At 38.3% G+C, this 20804-nt stretch overlaps 1 protein-coding gene across 3 annotated transcripts in view; it reads left to right on the plus strand.

Annotated features, from left to right (window-relative positions):
• Window positions 1–18815, plus strand: part of TRIP11 (thyroid hormone receptor interactor 11) — a 70070-nt gene extending 51255 nt beyond the window's left edge. For all 3 annotated transcript variants that reach the window (XM_047738368.1, XM_047738370.1, XM_047738369.1), the window contains 5 exons: window positions 8475–8556; window positions 9374–9488; window positions 9967–10083; window positions 12270–12414; window positions 15382–18815. In XM_047738368.1, coding sequence (XP_047594324.1) covers window positions 8475–8556; window positions 9374–9488; window positions 9967–10083; window positions 12270–12414; window positions 15382–15602 — 680 coding nt within the window. In that variant the 3' untranslated portion in view covers window positions 15603–18815. The remainder of the gene's footprint in view (window positions 1–8474; window positions 8557–9373; window positions 9489–9966; window positions 10084–12269; window positions 12415–15381) is intronic.
• The last annotated feature ends 1989 nt before the right edge of the window (window positions 18816–20804 follow it).

Here is a 20804-nt window from a genome sequence, read left to right on the forward strand (position 1 = left end):
TTAGGTTTGTAACAAAGTTGGGAGGGAGGTACAGACATTTCCCATATAACTCCTTCCTCTTATTTTTAACATCACTTACCAGAATGGTGCTTTGCTTTTTTTTTTTTTTTTTTTTAAAAACCAAGGCTGAACCCACTGTGATATATCATCTTGCCCAAAGTCCACGGTTTACCTTAGGGCTTACTCTCAGTGTTATATATTTTGTGGGTTTGGGCAAATGTATAAGTAACTACAACATTATTATACTATCATGCAGAGTTGTGTTTTTTTAAAGATTTTATTTTCATATGAAAGAGAGAGTGTGAGTGAGAGAGAGAGCATGAGGAGGGTGAGCGGGAGAAGCAGACTCCCCTGCTGAGCAGGGAGCCTGATTCTGGGCTTGATCTCAGGACCTCGGGATCATGACCTGAGCCGAAGGCAGATGCTTAACTGATTGAGCCACTCAGGTGCCCCTCATGCAGAGTATTTTTACTGCCCTAAAAATCCTGTGTTCCTTCTATTCATCTTTTCCCCACCCACCTCCACCCTCACCTCTGGAAACTACTGATCTTTTCACCGTCTCCATAGTTTGCCTTTTCCAGAACATCATAGAGTTGGAATCAGACAGTATGGAGTTTTTCCAGAGTAGTTTCTCTCCCTTCATAATACGCATTTAAGGTTCCACTCTGTCTTTTCATGGTTAGCTTAGTTCTTTGTAGTGCTGAGTAACATTCCCCTGTCTGGATGGACCACAGTTCATCCATTCATCTGCTGAAGGACTTCTTGTTGGCATCCAAGTTTTGGCAGTTATAAGGAAAGCTCCTGTAAACATCTGCGTGCAGGTTTTTGTATGGACATAAGTTTTCAACTCCTTGGTGTCAATACCAAAGAGTTCAATTGCTGGAACGTATGGTAGTTTTGCAGGAAAGTACCCAACTGTCTTCGAGAGTGGCTGTCCCATTTTGTATTTCTACCGACGATGCAGGAGCACTCACCCCCACCAGCATTTGCCGGTGCCAGAGCTCCAGTGCGGCATTCTCATAGGTGTGTAGTAATAGCTTGTTTTAATTTGCATTTCCCTGATGACATATCATGCAGAACATCTTTTCATATTCTTATTTGCCATCCGTATATCTTTTTTAGTGAGGTTAAGGTTTTTGGCCCATTTTTTAAAAAAATGTTTTTAAAGACATTTTGGTGTGACTACTTTTTAAAAAGTCTATAAGTTTGAGAATGGAAAATTTCCTTACAGTGTTTTGTTTTGTTGATGAAAATCTGGAAGAATGTATAAAAATAAGCCCCAGTAAACCTGGTATAATATGAAGCATAAAAATATGTTTTAAAACTACAAATATAAAAGAGGTTTAAACTGTTTTCATGGAACTACCTTTATGGTTGCTAGATGATGGAGTTTTTATTTTAAATAAAGACATTCCGTTCTCCAGGACATGATTTATACAAGAAAACATATAATGTCCTGTTGAACATAAGCCAAATACATTCCCAGACGCTTTGTTACCCAAACCTTTTGAGGGATTTCTTTATAGATGTTTTTGGCAGAAGTGGTGATTTTAGAGGAAACATATAAGAAATACCAGATGCAGTTTTCTGAATTGCCATAAATGGTTAAAAAATTATTTGTGATGATATAAACATCTGGGTATAGTAGACAATGCCAGGACTTTAGTTAAGAAAAAAGTTTGTATCAATTAGGTGAATAATAGCCCTTTTAAAAAAAATATACTGGTTATATTTTAAATGTGTGTTCTATTAATTCTTCTAAATACAAAGGAAAAAATAAATTATGTAGAGATGTTTTGAGTTAATATGTTTTGTGTATTTTCCCTCATATGGACAGAGTAATTCAGAACATAAATCATTTATTCTTTTTGTCTTGTGTTCTGTTCTTCCCCAGATACTCTCCCTTCCTAGAGAAAAATCATTTTTTCATTTAGTTATCAAAAATGCATTGTTTCCTGCTATGTATGCAACACTGAAGTAGGCACTGAAGATACAGAGATAGGGGACTGGTACTTCCAGGAGGTTTAGAGTCCGACTAGAAGGGGAAGATTACATGTAATCACATACGTACAACCAGTTGTTTCAAAAGGAAGGGACCATTCATTGTCCTTGGTTATGGTGATATGGAAGGGTAGAGAAGGCTAGTGAATGGTATACTTGACCTCACTTGAGCTATGAATTAGGTACAGCTAAGCAGGTGGAGAGGTAGGGAAGAGTATTCTAGATTTAGGGAGGAATTCATATGAATCTATGCAGCTTAATCTGAAACTGGCTGAAGATTGGTGGACTGGTCATAACCAGAGGAGAGGCGGTCATGGAAGTGAGTTATTATGTGAAGAAAAGAAACTATAAGGATGGATCGCAAACACAAATTATTAAACTGGAGCTGAGGAAATAATATAAAAGAACAAATAGGACTAAGTAGAGAGAGTGGTGAATTGGAGATTTTCTTAGGGAGGCAGCAAATTCTTGGCTCCACCCGACTGTCTCAATGCGGGCCTGTGGGCCCAATGTTGCCAAATCTCCAGATCTTTCAAGAGACACTGGAAATGTAGACTTTTATGTGAAATATTCCAATTTTTTAATGTGATACCAAATTTAAAACACCCTGCGTGGGCTGAAAAAACATTTCTTTGGGCCATGGTAGCCTGTGCTATTTGCAACAGGGAGCTTTCAGAAATGAGTTGAGGTTCACCCGTAAGCTTAGAGAGCCTTTTGTCATTATTTTCTACAGTGATGATGATATTCAGTAAGCGTCGGAATTATAATAATGGCTTTACTTTTCTCTGACAAAAATTCTAGCCCTTTCTTTTGGGATATGGCTGTTCTGTGTGAACCTTTTAAAATTAAATATATAATTTGATTCACAGTATTCAGTCTTCTAAAAAACTTTTGTTTCAGTATAGAAAAGCACAGTACAGATTATCTGAATTCATACTAAAGGATCGAGGGAGGCGGGTAGAGAGGGAAAAATAAATTTGATCTGGTTACATTAAAGATATTTGAATAAGACCTGTTGTAAATGCCCGTAGTCATTCTAATTTTATATTGTACAAATAACCCAAGAGACCTCAATGTTGCTATTTTCTTTTTTAAGATTTTATTTATTTATTTGACAGAGAGATCACAGGTAGGCAGAGAGGCAGGCAGAGAGAGAGAGAGAGGAGGAAGCAGGCTTCCCCTCCGAGTAGAGAACCTGATGCGGGGCTCGATCCCAGGACCCTGGGACCATGACTTGAGCCGGAGGCAGAGGCTTTAACCCCCTGAGCCACCCAGGTGCCCCAATGTTGCTTTTTTCATGGAGTCACAGATCTGACCTAGTGAAGTTCAAATTAATGAGTTTATATTGTATTAATAAGATCTTTTCGTGTGATGTCATTACTAGGAAGTGGAATTTCAAAAATTACTTTCGTTCATCAATTAATAATTACAGTTATGGAATGAGAAAGCATTCACCATGTACTCTAGACCTTAAAATTCTATGATATGGTTGAAAAGAATTAAAAGACAAAGAAGATGCCAGTATTAACTTCAAGTGTTAAATATAAGATGCCTTTAAAGAGTATTATTTGGGAGCACCTGGGTGGCTCAGTGGGTTGGGCCTCTGCCTTCGGCTCGGGTCGTGGTCTCGGGGTCCTGGGATTGAGCCCTGCATCGGGCTCTCTGCTCGGCGGGGTGCCTGCTTCTCCCTCTCCCTCTGCCTGCCTCTCTGCCTACTTGTGCTTGCTTTCTCTGTCAAATAAATAAGTGGAATCTTAAAAAAAAAAAAAAATTTGGTGTTTATAAAGAAGTTGATCTTGTAGAAGTTGAAATTCTGTGATAAAAAGATCATCTAATTTCTAACCTTTGTTTTGATTAATTATATGAAGAGGCTAAGTTTCTTTATATTAATGTATTAAGATTCACGTTTATTTTTTAGGTAGCTAGTGCAGATAAGACATTAGACCCAGTTAATTTACTAACATATCTATAAATGAAATCATCTTTCTAACATTTTTTTCTTCCTTCTCTTGGCTTCTTGGTTCATAAAGAGGACAAGACAAAATGGAGGCAGAATTATCAGTGTTAATATTAACTCAAGTGATAGCATAATTGTATTGGTCAGGGGTAGGTTAAAAAGTGAATTCTTTTTAGTTATTTTAAGAAATCAGATGAGTGAGTACTAACGCTTAATATAGCACTTCACTGTTTAGAAAAGTCACATTTAATCAGTAGATTCAAAATCCTTGGAGATTAAGCATGCATATTTTACAAAATAGGCAATAGCATCTGGCCCTGGTGAGAGGACCGTGATTCATATGCAGGTCTTCTGACCCTTAAGTCCTGTTCCAATCACCTTTCTTTTCTCTGTCAGATGACTGTTAAATAAATCTGACTTGAGTCTTGTCCAAGGGAGCTAAGTCATGCAACAGCCAGATGACTTTGTAAGGAGTGTGACTTAATTTTACGATGTGCTCTAAAGACAGTATTATAGTGCAGTGTTACTAATCACAAATAAAATGTAAAGTTATGATGGACTTATTTGTTATAGTCAGTATGTTTCATGTTCAGTTTTGATTTTAAATCAAGTGGTGAGGACCGCAGTGTCCTCTCGAGGCATGATGGAGAAGAGGCTGTCATCCGGCAGGCTTTGGGATGGCGTATATTTAGGGTAACCCTTCCCCTAAACTAGACTAAATCTCAGTTGCTTCATACGCTTTAACTTTAAAGCATATCCCCCTGCCTTTTATTTTCTTTTTTTAACTTCCAGAGAATTATTTTGGCATGTTAGATTATTTCACAGGGATATTATATTTGGCTAAAAACCCATTTCTGAATAACCGTTATTTTGTCTGCCCATATAAATACAGTTCTGATTTCAAATTGTGGTTTGAATTAGTGTTCGGTTTTTGTGGAGAAATACTCAGAATCTCTGATGGGAGGAAAATCAGGGTGCCTAGAGAAAAAGAGAAGTCCATAGGGACCTTTGAAGTCAGTATTTGACTTTCTTTTCTATGCCTTTCCTAGTTAATACCATTCTTCCGAGCCTTCCCTCCAAATTCTGAGGGGTTTTTTGTAGACTTTAATATCAGAATATGTTTAAACTACTACTTGAATTTGAAACAGCCCTCTGCATGCCTGCAGGGATATGCAAAGTTATCAGTTTTCTATCACATTAGTTTAGGACTAACTTGTATTCTGATGAGTTTAAGAAATTTTTACCCTATTACTTTGGCCATTAGGATGTTTTGGGGTTTTTTTTTTGTTGTTGTTTTTTTACTTGACAGACAGATCACAAGTAGGCAGAGAGGCAGGCAGAGAGAGACAGGAGGAGGAGTCAGGCTCCCCGCTGAGGAGAAAGCCCGATGCGGAACTCCATCCCAGGACCCTGAGATCATGACCCGAGCCAAAGGCAGAGGCCCCAGCCACTGAGCCACCCAGGCGCCCCCCATTAGGATGTTTTGATCTTACCTTTCAGAACAGAGATTTTAATCAAAATTATACTGATACTAATGAATTTCATCAAGAAAATATCTTTGACTTGAACTTTATTTATTTTTAAAGATTTTGTTATTTGTTAGAGAGAGAACACAGGCAGGGGGAGCGGGAGAGGGAGAAGCAGGCTCCTCGCTGAGCAGGGAGCCCGATGCAAGGCTCGGGAGCTTAGGGTAGCACCCTGAACCAAAGGCAGATGCTTAACCAACTGAGCCATCCAGGTGCCCCGAACTTGATTTTTATTAAAGATTTATTTATTTATTTTGTGAGAGAGAGAAGAGGGGGCCGAGAGGGGAATGGCGAGGGTGGGGGCAGAGCGAGAGAATCTCAAGCAGACCCCCTGCTGAGCACAGAGCCTGATGCTGGACTTTGTCCCACGATCCCAGGATCATGACCTGAGCCAAAATCGAGTTGTATGCTTAACTGACTGAGCAACCCAAGTGCCCCTTGATTTGAACTTCATTAAGATAGATTCCTTGATCTGTGTTTATAGAGCAAAATTAAGTTTTTCTAGATTATTTTATTAAAGTTTTAATCAGAGCAAAATCAACTCTTTGCTCTGTCAGTTTTACTCTGAAGATGTCGTCTATCATTCAGTTTTATCTTTCTTTTTTAAATAAGAGACAATATATTATAGTGGTTACATTCTGGTTATGCTCCAAAGCAGTGCTATCCAATAAAAATATAATGCAAGCCACATGTTTAGTAGCCATGTTAAAGCAATTGAAGTTAATCTTAGTCACATTTTATATAGCTCAGAATATTATTATTTTAATATATAATCAATATAAAAAATCATTAATTTGGGAAGAAAGTAGATGGAGATCTGAGAGGAAGGGAAAGTGGAGGTAAATTTGACCTCTGTTTCTCTGCTACCTTTCCATAGTGGGGGAGGATGAAACAGAAGACTCTGCCCCTCGTTACTCTGGCCCTTACTGTAGTCCATGAGTGGGATGGTTAATTGAGAACATCGACAAGAGATTAATTTACTTGCTGTTCTTCCTCCGAATAGTTGAGAATTCTACTTACATTCAGAATGTAGTAATAGAAAGGGCCCAGATAGCAGCTCGTGTTCATAGTATATACATGCATGTTAAGAATCTAAAATGTCTTTTACTGACTCAGATTTTATAGTCATCTTGTTTCTCTCTCTCTCTCTCTCTCTTTTTAATGTCCAAGCTTAAATTCCTTACTGGAAAGACAGGAAAGGAAACGTTTGTAGTAGATTTTCCAAACACAAACCTTGCTTTTATAATATGGTTATGGCAACCATCTCTGTTTTGGTAAAGTTAGCCTATAAATGAATTACATTTTGCAATTTAGATTTTTGCAACTTAGAAGAACCACAAGCCATTGCAAACCGTTAAACTGGACATTTTTGTATATACGTTTAGTACTTTAACAGAATAGTAACATCGTGCAAGGGGGATTGAAAACATAAAGCAAGTGGACCTGGCTAATCTGTAGGGTTCAGAGAAAACTGAGGAAGTGACCTGTGAACTTAGATGTGAAGGTGAATAGGAGTTAATAAGTGTCCCGATGGAAAAGAGCTTTTCAGGTAGAAGAAAAAACATATGCAGAAGCCTTGTAGTAGGAATTGAGAGTCCGGAAATGAACCATATACGTCTGATCAGTTGGTTTCCAACAAAGGTGCCGAAAGAATAGTTTTTCAGAACGTGGTGCTGCGGCAGCTGGGCGTCTACGTGCCCGAGAGCGAAACTGATCCTTGCCTTATACCGTGTGTGTAAATTAACTCAAAATGTATCATGGGCCTGCATTTAGAGTTACATTTATAAAAAATCTTAGAAGAATACACAGGAATAGATTTTGTGATGTTGAATGTGACTCTGAAAGCACAGGTAACAAAAGAAAAAAGTTGAACTTCATCGAAATTAAAAACTTGTACTTCAAAGGATAACATCAAGAAAGCAAAATGACAACCCACGGAATGGGAGCAAATATATGTGAGTCCTGTATCTGACAAGGGGACTTGTATCCAGCTACCACCAGTAAAATGCAGCATAATTCAAAGTCTAGTTTTGTGGAAAGAGGTCAGAGTCTAGTTGTTTGGATTGGAGTATTTCTTGATTTGAAAGTAGAGCTCTGCTGCAGAGCAATCTCTTCTCTTCTTTCAGAACCAAACTTGTAATCTAGCTTGGATAAGCATCTGCTTCAGCTCAAATTATCCATTTCTGAGGTGACAGGTACCAAAACTCCATGGGTCTGGCTGAGAGTTCCTTTGTCTGGGAATAGTTGGCCCTGTGGCACGGTCGGATTTATGAACAGGGTATCTCCTGTTGTAATTCTAGACTGTGCCTGTAACACTGCTTGGATTCCAGCTGTTCCACCAAGATTGTACAGATTTTGCTGCTTCTTTAAGTAAGAATTATAAAATGAAGCAGTCCAACATTCTTCTGAATTAATCATAAAAGTTATAGATATCTTGATTAGTATGTTAGAACCAGTGATCTGAATTGGGTTTTACAACCTGTATACCTCAGAATACTCTGTCCTCTGAGCTGCATCCGGAGCCATGCTCTTAGTTATATTAAATACTCTTCTTTGCTCACCAAAACCCAGAGTCCAGCCAGGAAAATGGAAAAAGGAAAATCTAAAATTGTCCTTTCCATTTCTCCCCCATTAAAGAGAGGCTCTGGAAATGTTTTATGCAAGGAAGCAGTGTTGAAAAATCTCTTTTTTGTTTTTAAGTTTCTGAAGAGAATGAAAACCTGTTTTTGGTGTTTAAATTTTCTATTAAACAATTGAATACTTTATTGGGGATAAACTGTGTGAATAAAAGCGTACTCTGGCTGTTGGGTAATTTCTATACCAGAAAGCCCAGTTTCTGAACCAAAGAGATGGAAGTCATTAAATATTACTAATTAGAATAAGTGTACATATTCAAAATTTGCAGTGAAGATGTTATAAATCTCATTGTATATTCATCCAGGCTATTTTAATCAGTTAATGATTATTTTTATTCACATGTTTTAAAACAGATGAACTCCGACAAGAAATGCTGGATGACGTACAAAAGAAATTGATGAACTTAGTAAACAGCACAGAAGGAAAAGTGGACAAGTATGCTCTTTTTAACTTTTATGTATTTTATGGAGACTACCTTTATGGGAAAAACAGCCACTACATGTAGATGTTTATATGCGATTAAGTTTTTAAAAGCCTTTTTTTGTATGGTGATGAGATGTAGGTCGTTTTCATGAGGAGTCTGTAGAATAACTTCTCTTGATTTTTTAAATGGATTTATCCCAGCTCAAATTCTTTTTCTTAAAACCATACGGAAGAATTAAAACATCACCATGCTAGGAAGTACCTGAAATAAAAACTTTTATTCTTAGTAGTCTTTCTAGCTCTCTCTTGCTCTCCTTCAATGAACGTACCTTGCTTCAGTGTATTAGGTCTGGAACCTGGGTGTATATGTAACATATCATTAATATTTTAAAGATTTAGATATTACTAGCAAATTTGTAATAAGTGTGAGTGGGGAACTATGAGCATACTTGTGGTGAAGCACAAGTGCTGTCCTCACCATTCGAGGCGAGGAGGGAGACATCGGGAGTGTCTTAAGGCAGAAGCCAGACAGACACTGACTGTCACTGAGCACTGTCTCTGGTGGTCGATTCGATGGGAGAAAATGAGTGGGCGATAACTGATGTTGTAAAAGGTACGCATTTTTAGATTGTTTGAAATGTCTTTGTTTAAAGTTGTCAAGAGGTTTTCTTTTTAGTATTCCAAAATATTTTGTTGTTTAGTGTTTTTTGGTAACTTTTTAAAGTATAATTAAATACCTATATGTTTAATGTTTATTGTGGTTTACACTGAATATGGGGATAACTGGGATAACTGTTGAGTTAGCCTGAGCTATTCTTTATTTTCACAGAGTCCTAATGAGAAACCTCTTCATCGGACATTTCCACACGCCCAAACATCAGCGCCACGAGGTGCTGCGGTTAATGGGAAGCATCCTGGGCATCAAGAGGGAGGAGATGGAGCAGGTAACCAAACGATGGAAAGCCATCCTGAATGTGTTTATAACTCAACTGTGGCATCCCATAAAATTGTCTCCTTTTACTCTATATTATACAGCTTTTCCATTTTCTTAGTAAAGTGGAAATGGACCAGTTCATACTGGTGAGGAATATGGATATAGTGACTGTGGATATGGATATATGGATATGTATCTTCATATAGTGAAGAGGTGCATTTGTTCAACTTGTGTAATACTAGCTTTGTCACTTATAAGCCACCTCTCCTGTCAAAATGCTGACATTTGGAGACATGACAGTCTTCAACTCTGATTTAGTGCTTGGGATGACATTTTATTGTATTTATAGCCTCTCTCAGTAGGAGACATTTACTAGGAATTGGGCTTGAAAAGCATAGTGTGCTACCACTGAAATCAAGTAAAAATAGTTCTTATTTTTTTCTTTTCTTGTATTGATAATATTTTTCTGTTTTAAAATAATCTTTCAGTTGCTTCACGAAGGTCAAGGTGGTGTTACCAGGTGGATGACTGGGTGGCTTGGAGGAGGATCAAAAAGTGTCCCCAACACACCTCTGAGACCAAATCAACAATCTGTGCTTAATAATGTAAGAGCCAGTTTTATTCTTGCCCCGAACAGGAGTGGTGAAATGGTTGTGCGTCACATGCATTTGCAAAAATCAGATTTCTTTTTTAGATTTTTTTTATTATAGAGCCCTTTTATTTTGGGGTTGTGGAAACTGAGATCCAGAGAGCTTAAGGATAATAAGCCAGTTTATTAATTACAGTGTAATATATTTATTTATTTATTAACATTATTTATTTATTTATTTATTTGACAGAGATCACAAGTAGGCAGATGGGCAGGCAGAGAGAGGGGGAAGCAGGCTCCCCACTGAGCAGAGAGCCCGATGCGGGGCTCGATCCCAGGACCCTGAGATCATGACCTGAGCTGAAGGCAGAGGCTCAACCCACTGAGGCACTCAGGTGCCCCTGTTTATTTATTTTTAAGGATTTTACTTAGGTATTGACAGAGAATACAAGCAAGGGGAGGAGCAGGGAAAGGGAGGAGCAGGTCCCCCACTGAGCAGGGACCCCAGTGCAGGGCTTGATCCCAGGACCCTGGGATCATGACCTGAGCCAAAAGCAGATGCTTAACTGACTGAGCTTCCCAGGTGCCCCCAATAAGCCAGTTTAAATATTTTATTGCATTTATGTTTTATTCTAGCTTTTTATTTATATAGTACTTTTGTTTTTCACAGTATTCGGTACTTTTGTATTTGATCATGCTGCTACAGGCACAGAGTCATTTATCTTACTATTAAATTATGAGATTCTTAACAACGGAGGTTTTATTTTATGCATGTGTGTGTCTGGTCATTGAGCACTTACTAAGCACCTGCTGTATACCAGACTGTTCTCAACTTTGGGGATACAGCAGCAAACCAGAAGACAAAGTGCCTGCCCTCAACAAACTTAGATCCTGGCAGGAGGAGGCAGTTAATAAACATGAACACACAGTGCCTGGTAGTCTGAATGAACAGTAATACATTGAGTAAGCTTGGGGGCACCTGGGTGGCTCAGTCGGAAGGACATGTGACTCTTGATCTCGGGGTTGTGAGTTCAAGCCCCATGTTGGGTGTAGAAATTACTTAAAAACTAAAAAACTAAAATTGAGTAGCTCTGTGAATTAGAATATGGAGTTTGCTTCTTTATTTTACTTTGTTTTTTGTTTTTGTTTTAAAGATTTTATTATTTATTTGACACAGAGAGACATAGCGAGAGAGGGAACACAAGCAGGGGGAATGTGAGAGGGAGAAGCAGGCCTCCCGTGGAGTGTGGAGCCTGTTGTGGGGCTCGATCCCAGGACCCTGGGACCATGACCCGAGCTGAAGGCAGACACTCAATGACTGAGCCACCCAGGTGCCCCTACTTTGTTTTTTAATAAAGAAGAAATTGAGGCTAGGTAACATACCCAGGGCTGTTTGAAGATTAAAAATATACCCTATTTTAAATCAGATGGCATGAAACTTACTTTAAAGGAAAGTTCTAGTGGTATCTGGCTGGCTTAGTCGGTGGAGCAGGGGTTGTGGGTTTGTGCCCCATGTTGGGTGTAGAGATTACTTAAAAATAAAATCTTTTAGGGGTGCCTGGGTGGCTCAGTGGGTTAAAGCCTCTGCCTTCGGCTCAGGTCATGATCTCAGGGTCCTGGGATCGAGCCCCGCATCGGGCTCTCTGCTCAGCGAGGAGCCTGCTTTCTCCTCTCTCTCTCTGCCTGCCTCTCTGCCTACTTGTGATCTCTGTCTGTCAAATAAATCAATAAAATCTTTTAAAAAAATAAATAAATAAATAAAATAAAATAAAATAAAATCTTTTATACTATATTATTTTAATCTGATAATTGGTGAGTTTTTGCTATATTCATTGACCAAGTATTACTGTTTAATACTTGTTTTCTATATTGTGTTTCATGTCCACGTAAACAGTAAAATGATTTAAGACTTGGATGTCCTAAGTGCCATTGATGGCAGGAAATTTCAGTGTCATTGGGTAGCTAATTATGACTAAGTTCTGTAACAAATGTTGTCATCAAACAATATTGATTATATTGCTGAAGGTTTTAATGGATAAACTTAATTAAAGCACTAATAGTTTTCTTGGTTCATAAAGCTTAATAATAAAGAAATGATTCAGAAGGCATGATTCTTTTTTTTATATTTAGAGTTGCTACATTTTCTTGGTTGTAGTGAGTATAATTTAATATCTGCCTAAAATAACCCAAATATTTCTTTAGTCTTTTTCAGAACTTTTTGTTAAATTTCTAGAAACAGAATCTCATCCATCTGTTCCACCACCAAAACTTTCTGTTCATGATATGAAACCTCTGGATTCACCAGGAAGGAGAAAAGCAGTTACAAATGTACCAGAAAGTTTTAAAGGTAAGACCAGATACTTATTTTTTCTATAATTTAAAAAAGTTGAATGTTTAATTTATGATTGTTTTACAGTGGTCTTAACTAAATTTTTAGTATTTTTGAAAATGTGCAGTGACTTCTTCCAAAATTCCAATAAAGCATTAGATTTTGGCTTCATATATTCTGTAGCAATCTGATATTTAATTAGCTTAGATTAACCTAAACAATATGAAGTATTTTTCCTTTGTATATTGGAATAATTCTTCTCTCTACATAAGCCACTTGGAATTATTCTTGGAAGTGCTGGTGAACCAGTATACCTTTGCTTGGTCACCTGTTTTTCTCTCATACTAAGTAATGGTGCTTATTGCTAAATTAGAGTTGAAAGTGTAGTTTATGTTCACATTGTGTCAGTTTCTCTGTTATAAATCCTTTTTTTAAGGTTTTATTTATTTATTTGACAGAGATCACAAGTAGGCAGAGAGGCAGGCAGAGAGAGAGGAGGAAGCAGCCTCCCTGCTGAGCAGACAGCCCGATGCGGCGCTTGATCCCAGGATGCTGGGATCATGACCTGAGTCGAAGGCAGAGGCTTTAACCCACTGAGCCACCCAGGCGCCCCTCTCTGTTAAAAATATTGCTGTGATGAACATCCTTGATAAATTTTTGCACACATCATTAATGTTTCCCTTAAGATAAATTTCTGAAAGTATAATACCTACATGTAGACATTTCTTAAGAATTAAAATATAACAGCAAATTACCCTCAAAAAAAAAAAAGTGTAGTTTATAGTTAGAGAAAGTTTTTTTTCCCTGTGAACAAATAAGTGCTACATTCAATAACCAAACCTTGGTATGTTAGTAATATTTACAAGAGCAGTTTAGTAAACTGGCTTAGACATCCAAGAATATATTGACGCATTCTTATACCTTATACTTGCCTGGAAGCAAATGGTTTGGTTGTTCTGGGATCTGTATGTATGGTTTTCTATCTCACTAGGTTGTAAGGGCCTTACAAGGGACTTATGTCCCCTATATTATAGGCATGCAGTGACTTTTCTTGAGTTAAAATTGAAGTATAATCCATTAGACAATAAACATTATTAGAAACTCTCTCTTTTATTTGAAATCTTTGTATTTTAATACAGACTAAAATCTTTGCTAGTTGGACTGTAAAGGTGTATGTTATATACTCTCAGGCTTATTTCACATCAGGTACTTAAATTTGGATAAAATATTAAAGAATTTATATTTCAGAATTTTAAAAAACTCTCTTAAAGTCTAATTTAGCTGAATATTTCTATTTTCCTGAACTTTTATATAAAGAAAAATGGCAAAATTTGTTTTGATAAAAGGTTTGGCTCCTAAATTCATTAAAAGGGCTTCACTTTATCTAACAGCTATAGACTGTATACTAAAAACACTTTATTCTTGGGGTGCCTGGGTGGCTCAGTTGGTGAAGCGTTTACATTCTGCTCAGGTCATGATCTCAGGGTCCTGGGATTGAGCCCCACATCAGGTTCCTTGCTCAGTGGGGAGCCTGCTTCTCCCTCTCCCTCTGCCACTCCCCCTGCTTATACTCTCTCTCTCTCTCTGTCAGATAAATAAATAAATAAAGTCTTTAAAAACAAACAAAACCACACTTTTTTCTTGCTACACTAGGTCATAGCATCTTCAGGTGGATTCCAAAATTCATTATGGTAACGTCTCCTACTCCCTGTCCTCTCTTCCCCATCCATCCCTTCCCCTTCTTCCCTCTCTTCTTTCCTTTTCTCTTCCTCTTCACTTATCAAGACATGTGCCCACCTTGGTTTGGAATGATCAGAGACAAAAGCCAGTGATGTTCAGAGCTGGTACAGGGTTTACATTAAAAAACAACAGCACCGGGCGCCTGGGTGGCTCAGTGGGTTAAGCCGCTGCCTTCGGCTCAGGTCATGATCTCAGGGTCCTGGGATCGAGGCCCGCATCGGGCTCTCTGCTCAGCAGGGAGCCTGCTTCCCTCTCTCTCTCTCTCTCTGCCTGCCTCTCCGTCTACTTGTGATCTCTCTCTGTCAAATAAATAAATAAAATCTTTAAAAAAAAAAAACAAAACAAAACAAAAAAAAAACAACAGCACCAAATAAGCTTAGTCTTTAATCCTGGATTTGGAAGTGTGTGGCAAGGGTCAGAGCTTACTAAGGAGCACTGGAAGCTTTTCCAGAGTTTGGAAAGTTACCATTTAGAGGGAAGGAAAGCTTGGGGACCCAGGGTGCTCAACGTTAAGTTGATTGGATGAATTTGTCTCAGTACTTTCTCTGTTTTAGAAGCTTTTGCTTTTTTTTTTTTTTGGTGGTACTTGTGTTTTAGGGAGTTAGTCTTCTTGGGTAATAAGGCAGAATTCTAACCACCAGGACATTAGAGCATTAACAGATACCTATTCCAATAAAAAAATGAGTTTCAGCATAACTTGATAGAGAAATAATCTAACAGAGAATTGTTTCAAACCTTTGTATGTCTAAAAAAGGATCAGGTTTTTCTTCAGTTAAATTAATACTAAACTTGATTTTTATCACTGTGGAATTGGTGCCAGTTATTTTCATGGCCCTCATAATTATTGGGGGAAAAGGAGTTTTCAAGTCCTTCAGTCTTTCAGGTGAGTAGTTAGAAAATTTGTATTGTAACGTAGAAAACACCACCTGAAAAGCCTTCATTAAAATAAGTGAAGTTCATCAGTTATATAACTGGTATTTGAGTATCAAACAATATTAATGTGTTTAATAAAGTGTTAGTGTGCATACAGCTCTTCCTCCCTCCCCTGTGCTTTCTCCATTCCTCTTGCTTCCTGTCTTGTCTTTTTTTACCCTTTTTATGTTACAGAACCTGCAGAACCTGGGTCCAGACCCAGCAGCATAGGAATTAAATTTATTTGGGGGCCAAATCTAGGAACGTAAAACACATGTATAGTGTTAACTGATAATATACAGGAGACTGAATAACTTGCATTTTCTTGTCTAGATACCGCAGAGTCCAGATCTGGTAGAAGAACAGATGTGAATCCGTTCTTGGCTCCCCGCTCTGCGGCTGTGCCTCTCATTAACCCAGCTGGACTTGGACCCGGCGGGCCCGGGCATCTTCTTTTGAAACCCATCTCAGATGTGTTGCCCACATTTACACCTTTGCCAGTGTCACCTGACAACAGCGCCGGAGTTGTGTTGAAAGACCTTTTAAAGCAATAGGTGATTCCCAAGCCAGAGACAACATACGTAGCACTTTAAAGAAACCGCAAACACTATATGTATGTACTCTCTCACGAAGTGGCCTTTCAGAAAAAGTCATGTATTTGTTTGCAGTTGTACATTCTCTAAACTTAATAAAAATATTCTTTTTGCTTTTAGAAATTGCAGGTGTCACAGGAGGAAGTGTTTGCTATATTACGTGCTTTTTTCCTTCTCTGATTTGACCAATTTAAGCTAGAAACATTTGATCTTTCATCTTAATTTATAAAAAATAAGAAAAATATAAAGATAAAAATTTATAGTAGCTATATATCAGCTCTTTATCTTTTTGATTTTCAAGCTCATTTAAGCTAGAGACATGTGGTTTATCTTTTAAAGATAATCAAGAAATTTCCAAAAAGGAGAAAATAATAGTAGTGGCTTATCTGTATAGTGCAAACAATTGATCTGAAGCATATATGGGTCATTTTTTCCCCCCCTTAAGCCCTCCTGAGAGGACTTGGTATAGACAGGCCAACAGCAGGGTTGTCCCTGGGAGATCACAGGTGTCCTGAGGTGGAATGTGCGTGTGTTTGGTTCTTTGCGGTTGTATCACATGCGTGGGTTGATGTGATCAGCGCTGCGGTGCCATGCAGATACCCAGCAGTTTCGTCAAGCCTCGGAGTTGCCGTGCTCCTCCTTCCCGCCCGTACCTGCCTGACCCCGGCAACCACTGACTGCTTTCTAGCTCCGTGATTGGGTCATCTCAAGAGTGCTGTGTAAAAGGACTCGGGCAGCATGTAACCTTTGGGAGGGGCTTTTTTCACTCAACATAATTCCCTGGAGACCCATCCTCATTGTTATGTGTATCAGTCATTTGTTCCTTTTCAATGTTGAGTACATCCGGTGGGGATGTGATTGAGTTTAAAGAGCCAAGGTATCTTTTTAAAGGTATCATCTCAAAACCGTTTGCTCACACACGCGCGCCCAGCTTTCACGTAAGTGTTAAGTCAAAAACAGGTGCGCTCACGTACCTACAGTTAGCAATGTCACTGAACGGGAGACTTCCTGCCTCTGTCTGGGGTGGGATGGAAGAGGTTCATCCATCCGGAATCCCCCATTCTCATCCTCATGGTCACTGAGGGTAGTGACGTCAGCCCCACCAGCACTGGGTGTTCGCAACCCAAGAGAAGGGAGTAGTTCTTTTTAATTTTTCACAAACCCATCCTAAAAAAGTCTTGACCTGGAACTTCATTTTATCAGGATGTTCGTGTTTTTATTAGTCGATGGGAGTTGTACATTTATGCGAATTTTGTAAATTTCAGTATGCCTTGAAAACAGAAACATCTGTATAACAAGGAAAGGTGAAAATAATACTAATCCAAATATGTAAATAGGCCTGGCCCGGACCAGGGCTCAATTTGTTTATTTGTAAATTTTGTTGTAACTGTCTACTGTATTTAGATTGGAGGATTAGAAGTCTTCATGTATGGATTGGTAAAGCTCGTTTTTTCTGAAATGTTCAGTAGCCAAGATGTCGCTGCCTCAAGAGCATCACCTGTCTCCCGAGCGAATGTATTTATATATATCGCTGTTCTTTGTTCAGTCCACTTTAAAGGAAATTGTTGTACAGGTTCTATATTAGAACTGTCAAACTGCCTCATGTCTGTTTTGCCCATTATTATTTCTCTATGAAATTATTACCCTTAAGTTTTATATGATCCTTCCAAAGACGCTTTCACTGGCCATCCTAAATTATGTGCTGCTTGCCATTAACGTTTCATTTCAGTGTGGAGCATCTGAAATAAAAGTTTCTAAGTTGGAAAAAAAAAAAAAAAGACACATGATCCTTTGAAGAGAACATGCAAAAAAGTTTCCTCTTTTAATTTGAAAAGGAGATGCATGCTACATATTTAAGTGTAGCATGTCATCATATTTTAAAGGCCATTGAGGACATTTTGAGCATTTCCTTCCCGTGCTCCCCCCACCAGAGTTTCATGAAAGTTTGAAAGCTGTTATGCGTGGATTGCATATCTAAACATCACAGCCTGTCCTTTCATGGCTGCTATTTAAATAAGTATGTGACCTTGTCCTCAAGCTGTGGTACCTAATGTTTCAGTTGTATCATAGCTGAAACTATAGCTCACTGGTATGCACACTAAGTGTTTGTTGATCTAAACCAGGCATAACTCATCTACTTTTCTGAAACCAAGTTGTGTCAGAGATGAGACATCTGCTCAAGGAATCTTCAGTAACCATACAGTGATAAAGCATATAATTGTTATGTTAGCAATAGGACCTGGCGAACGGTATTTTTACTGCAATATTTTAACTACAGTACTTTTACTGTTTACTTCTCTCTAAACTTTGTGGTTGAATTTTGCTTTAGCTGCCAGTTTTTCACAACATTCCTAATGGTTTTCAACTGCTATAATATAGTAGCAAAGCCATCCAGTCATTGAATTTGATTTTAATATAATCCTGTATCATGGTTGGTTGAGTTTTAGTACCTGGCATTATCAATTTTTCAAAGAAAACAAAAAAAAAGGAAACAAAACCAAAATAACAAAAACGTGGGGGAAAAGGAATGACTTTCTTAAAACCAGCCAATTAAAATATTAACTATCCTCTGCAAATAAAGCCTCCCATTTATTGTAACCTTTGAATGGTTAATTGCAAAGGGGAAAAAGACTCAAAATACTTAGCCCATCAGTAGATAGAAAACAAACTTCATCTTCAAGGTTAGGGGAGTGATAAGAATTAGTGGGGGAGTGCCAGTATGTGTCAGACTTAAAGCATTTGAATCTGATTTTTCAAGCCAATGAAGTTTTTCATATATCAGTATTTAAAATGTCTTCCATCCACAAAAATTGAATATTGTAAATATCAAGTATAACTGATAATTTATTTTATATATTCCTATGGAAAAAGTAATGGTATTTTAATGTTCTGACATTTGTGATTATTTGCCAGTCTTTACTTTTTAACTTATTAAGGTTTCTCTAATTAAACTTGATAAGTTGTCCTTTGGTTTTTAGGGAAATACCTAAATGTGGGGAATTTACAACCCAACCTTAATACTGGGCTGTGTTTTATAGAGCTAAAGTCAGTGCATTTCTGAATTTCTCAGGAGCACTGCAAAGCAAAAAAAAAAAAACAACAAAAACTCTAAATAAAAATGATATATGTAAGTTGGCAATGTCTTTATCCACAATAAAAAATTTTTTTAGCAAACAGCTGCTGACTTTTTCTTTAGAAGGGGGAGAAATGACTTACACATGTTTGTAGCAGCAGTTGATGGACTATGGAAGCTAATGTCTTCAAGCGCTCACCGGATGTTGCCCTTAGGATGCTGTGTGAGCCTTGGAAATGTTAAGTATGAATAATTGAATGGATGCTGAAGATTTTGCATGAAAAGAGGATCTGAGAGATTTTATCCAGCCTTTTAATTTTCTTTTGGAGGTAGCATGCATCATTGGGCTCTTGGTTTTCCAGCAAGATAATCTCAGTTATGTCTTCATCTTTTCTGAGATGTGGAACTTGAATATTTTTAACAGCGCATGTGATGGTAGTATTGGAAGGAGCATGGTTTTTAAAGCTGGGAGTTGGAGTACTGATTTTGACTGATCATTTCTCTGTGACTTTTAACAAAATTGTCTTGACGATGGGACTGATTTTCATAATTGAACACCCACATAGTAAATGGTCAGATGACACATTTATTCACAATATTAAGTGAGTAAATGTATCACTTGTGGGAATGCTTTACTTATAAAGCCAATAATTCTATACAGATTTTAGAGGTTGTGATGATTACTGCCAAAAAGTGGGTAAGAATGTCGGGTGAGGGTGTTACTGAAGCCAACAGTTGTTTCAAGAAGGTAGGAAGAGGTCAAAAGTGTGAAGTGCTTGTTGTCCTGGCAAAGTAAGTTTTAAGAAGAATCCATTGGATTTAGGGGCCAGTAAGTTGTTGCTTTGAGCTTGAGCCGAGTTCATGGAATGGTGGAAGCAGAAGCCGTATTGTCAAGTGGGTTGGGTCAGTGATGAGCAAGTAAAGATGTGTTTGTAGGCGACTCTTTGAGAAGTCAGACTACGAGGGAGAAAGGGAACATGAGTAGATGAGTGGGGTGTAGGGAAAGTCGTGTTGGACTGGGAGGCTGAAGCCTGTGTGAGCACTGCTGGGAGGACGCAGCTTAGCCCAGACCAGCAGGCTGAAGACCATGGAGAGAGTTCTTGGGAGGGGGGAACTGATAGAAGTGGAACGCGGAGGGTTAGCCTGAGAGAGGAAGGCTACCTTTCTTGGGACAGGAGTGAGGAAAGAGAAGGCAGATGGCAGGTGGATTGGGGTGGAGGGAAGTTGTGGGAACTTAATTCGATGACACTGGCAGGGAGTTTATCTGCTAAAAATGGGGAGGGGAGGGTCTGAGGCAGAAGAAACCGAGTCACGTGGGAGAGGGAAGGAGGCGTGCTTGCAAATTGGATGTCAGATAAGAAGCAAACAGTTCTTGCCCTTGACCAGCAATCGTGGGATACAAAATGTTATGAACCTGAACCTTGTTTTCCCGTCCTTAGGACTCAGGTCATGTGAATATAGGATATAGCGGAAGGGTTGACAGCATAGCTTTGCCATAATAAATCCAGTGAATTAATCACCCATTATAATTACAACAGTATTTGTCTTGGAGATAAAAATGCCAGAATGTAAATAAATAAAAACTTAAGGCAAATATTTGACCCCTTAATTGGTTTTCTGCCTTGGTTCTTCCTATGCATTGGTATTTCAGGCCACTTGGGGTTAAGAAATGAATGATTTGTTCTATCTTGATACCGTAACTGTGATCATTTTCATCTGTGACTGTTTTCACGAGAGTCCTCTTCTGTTCAGCTCCAGCATCCTTTGACCCTCAGAAATTAAATCTCACAATATTTATTCTTCCAATCCAGGAGCATGGAACATTTTTCCATTTCTTTGTGTCTTCCTCAATTTCTCTCATGAGTACTTTATAGTTTTCTGAGTATAGATTCTTAGTCTCTTTGGTTAGGTTTATTCCTAGGTATCTTATAGTTTTGGGTGCAATTGTAAATGGGATGGACTCCTTAATTTCTCTTTCTTCTGTCTTGTTGTTGGTGTAGAGAAATGCAACTGATTTCTGTGCATTGATTTTATATCCTGACACTTTACTGAATTCCTGTACAAGTTCTAGCAGTTTTGGAGTGGAGTCT

The sequence above is a fragment of the Lutra lutra genome, chromosome 7 (genome assembly GCF_902655055.1).
Source record: "Lutra lutra chromosome 7, mLutLut1.2, whole genome shotgun sequence".
Lineage (NCBI taxonomy): Eukaryota > Metazoa > Chordata > Mammalia > Carnivora > Mustelidae > Lutra > Lutra lutra.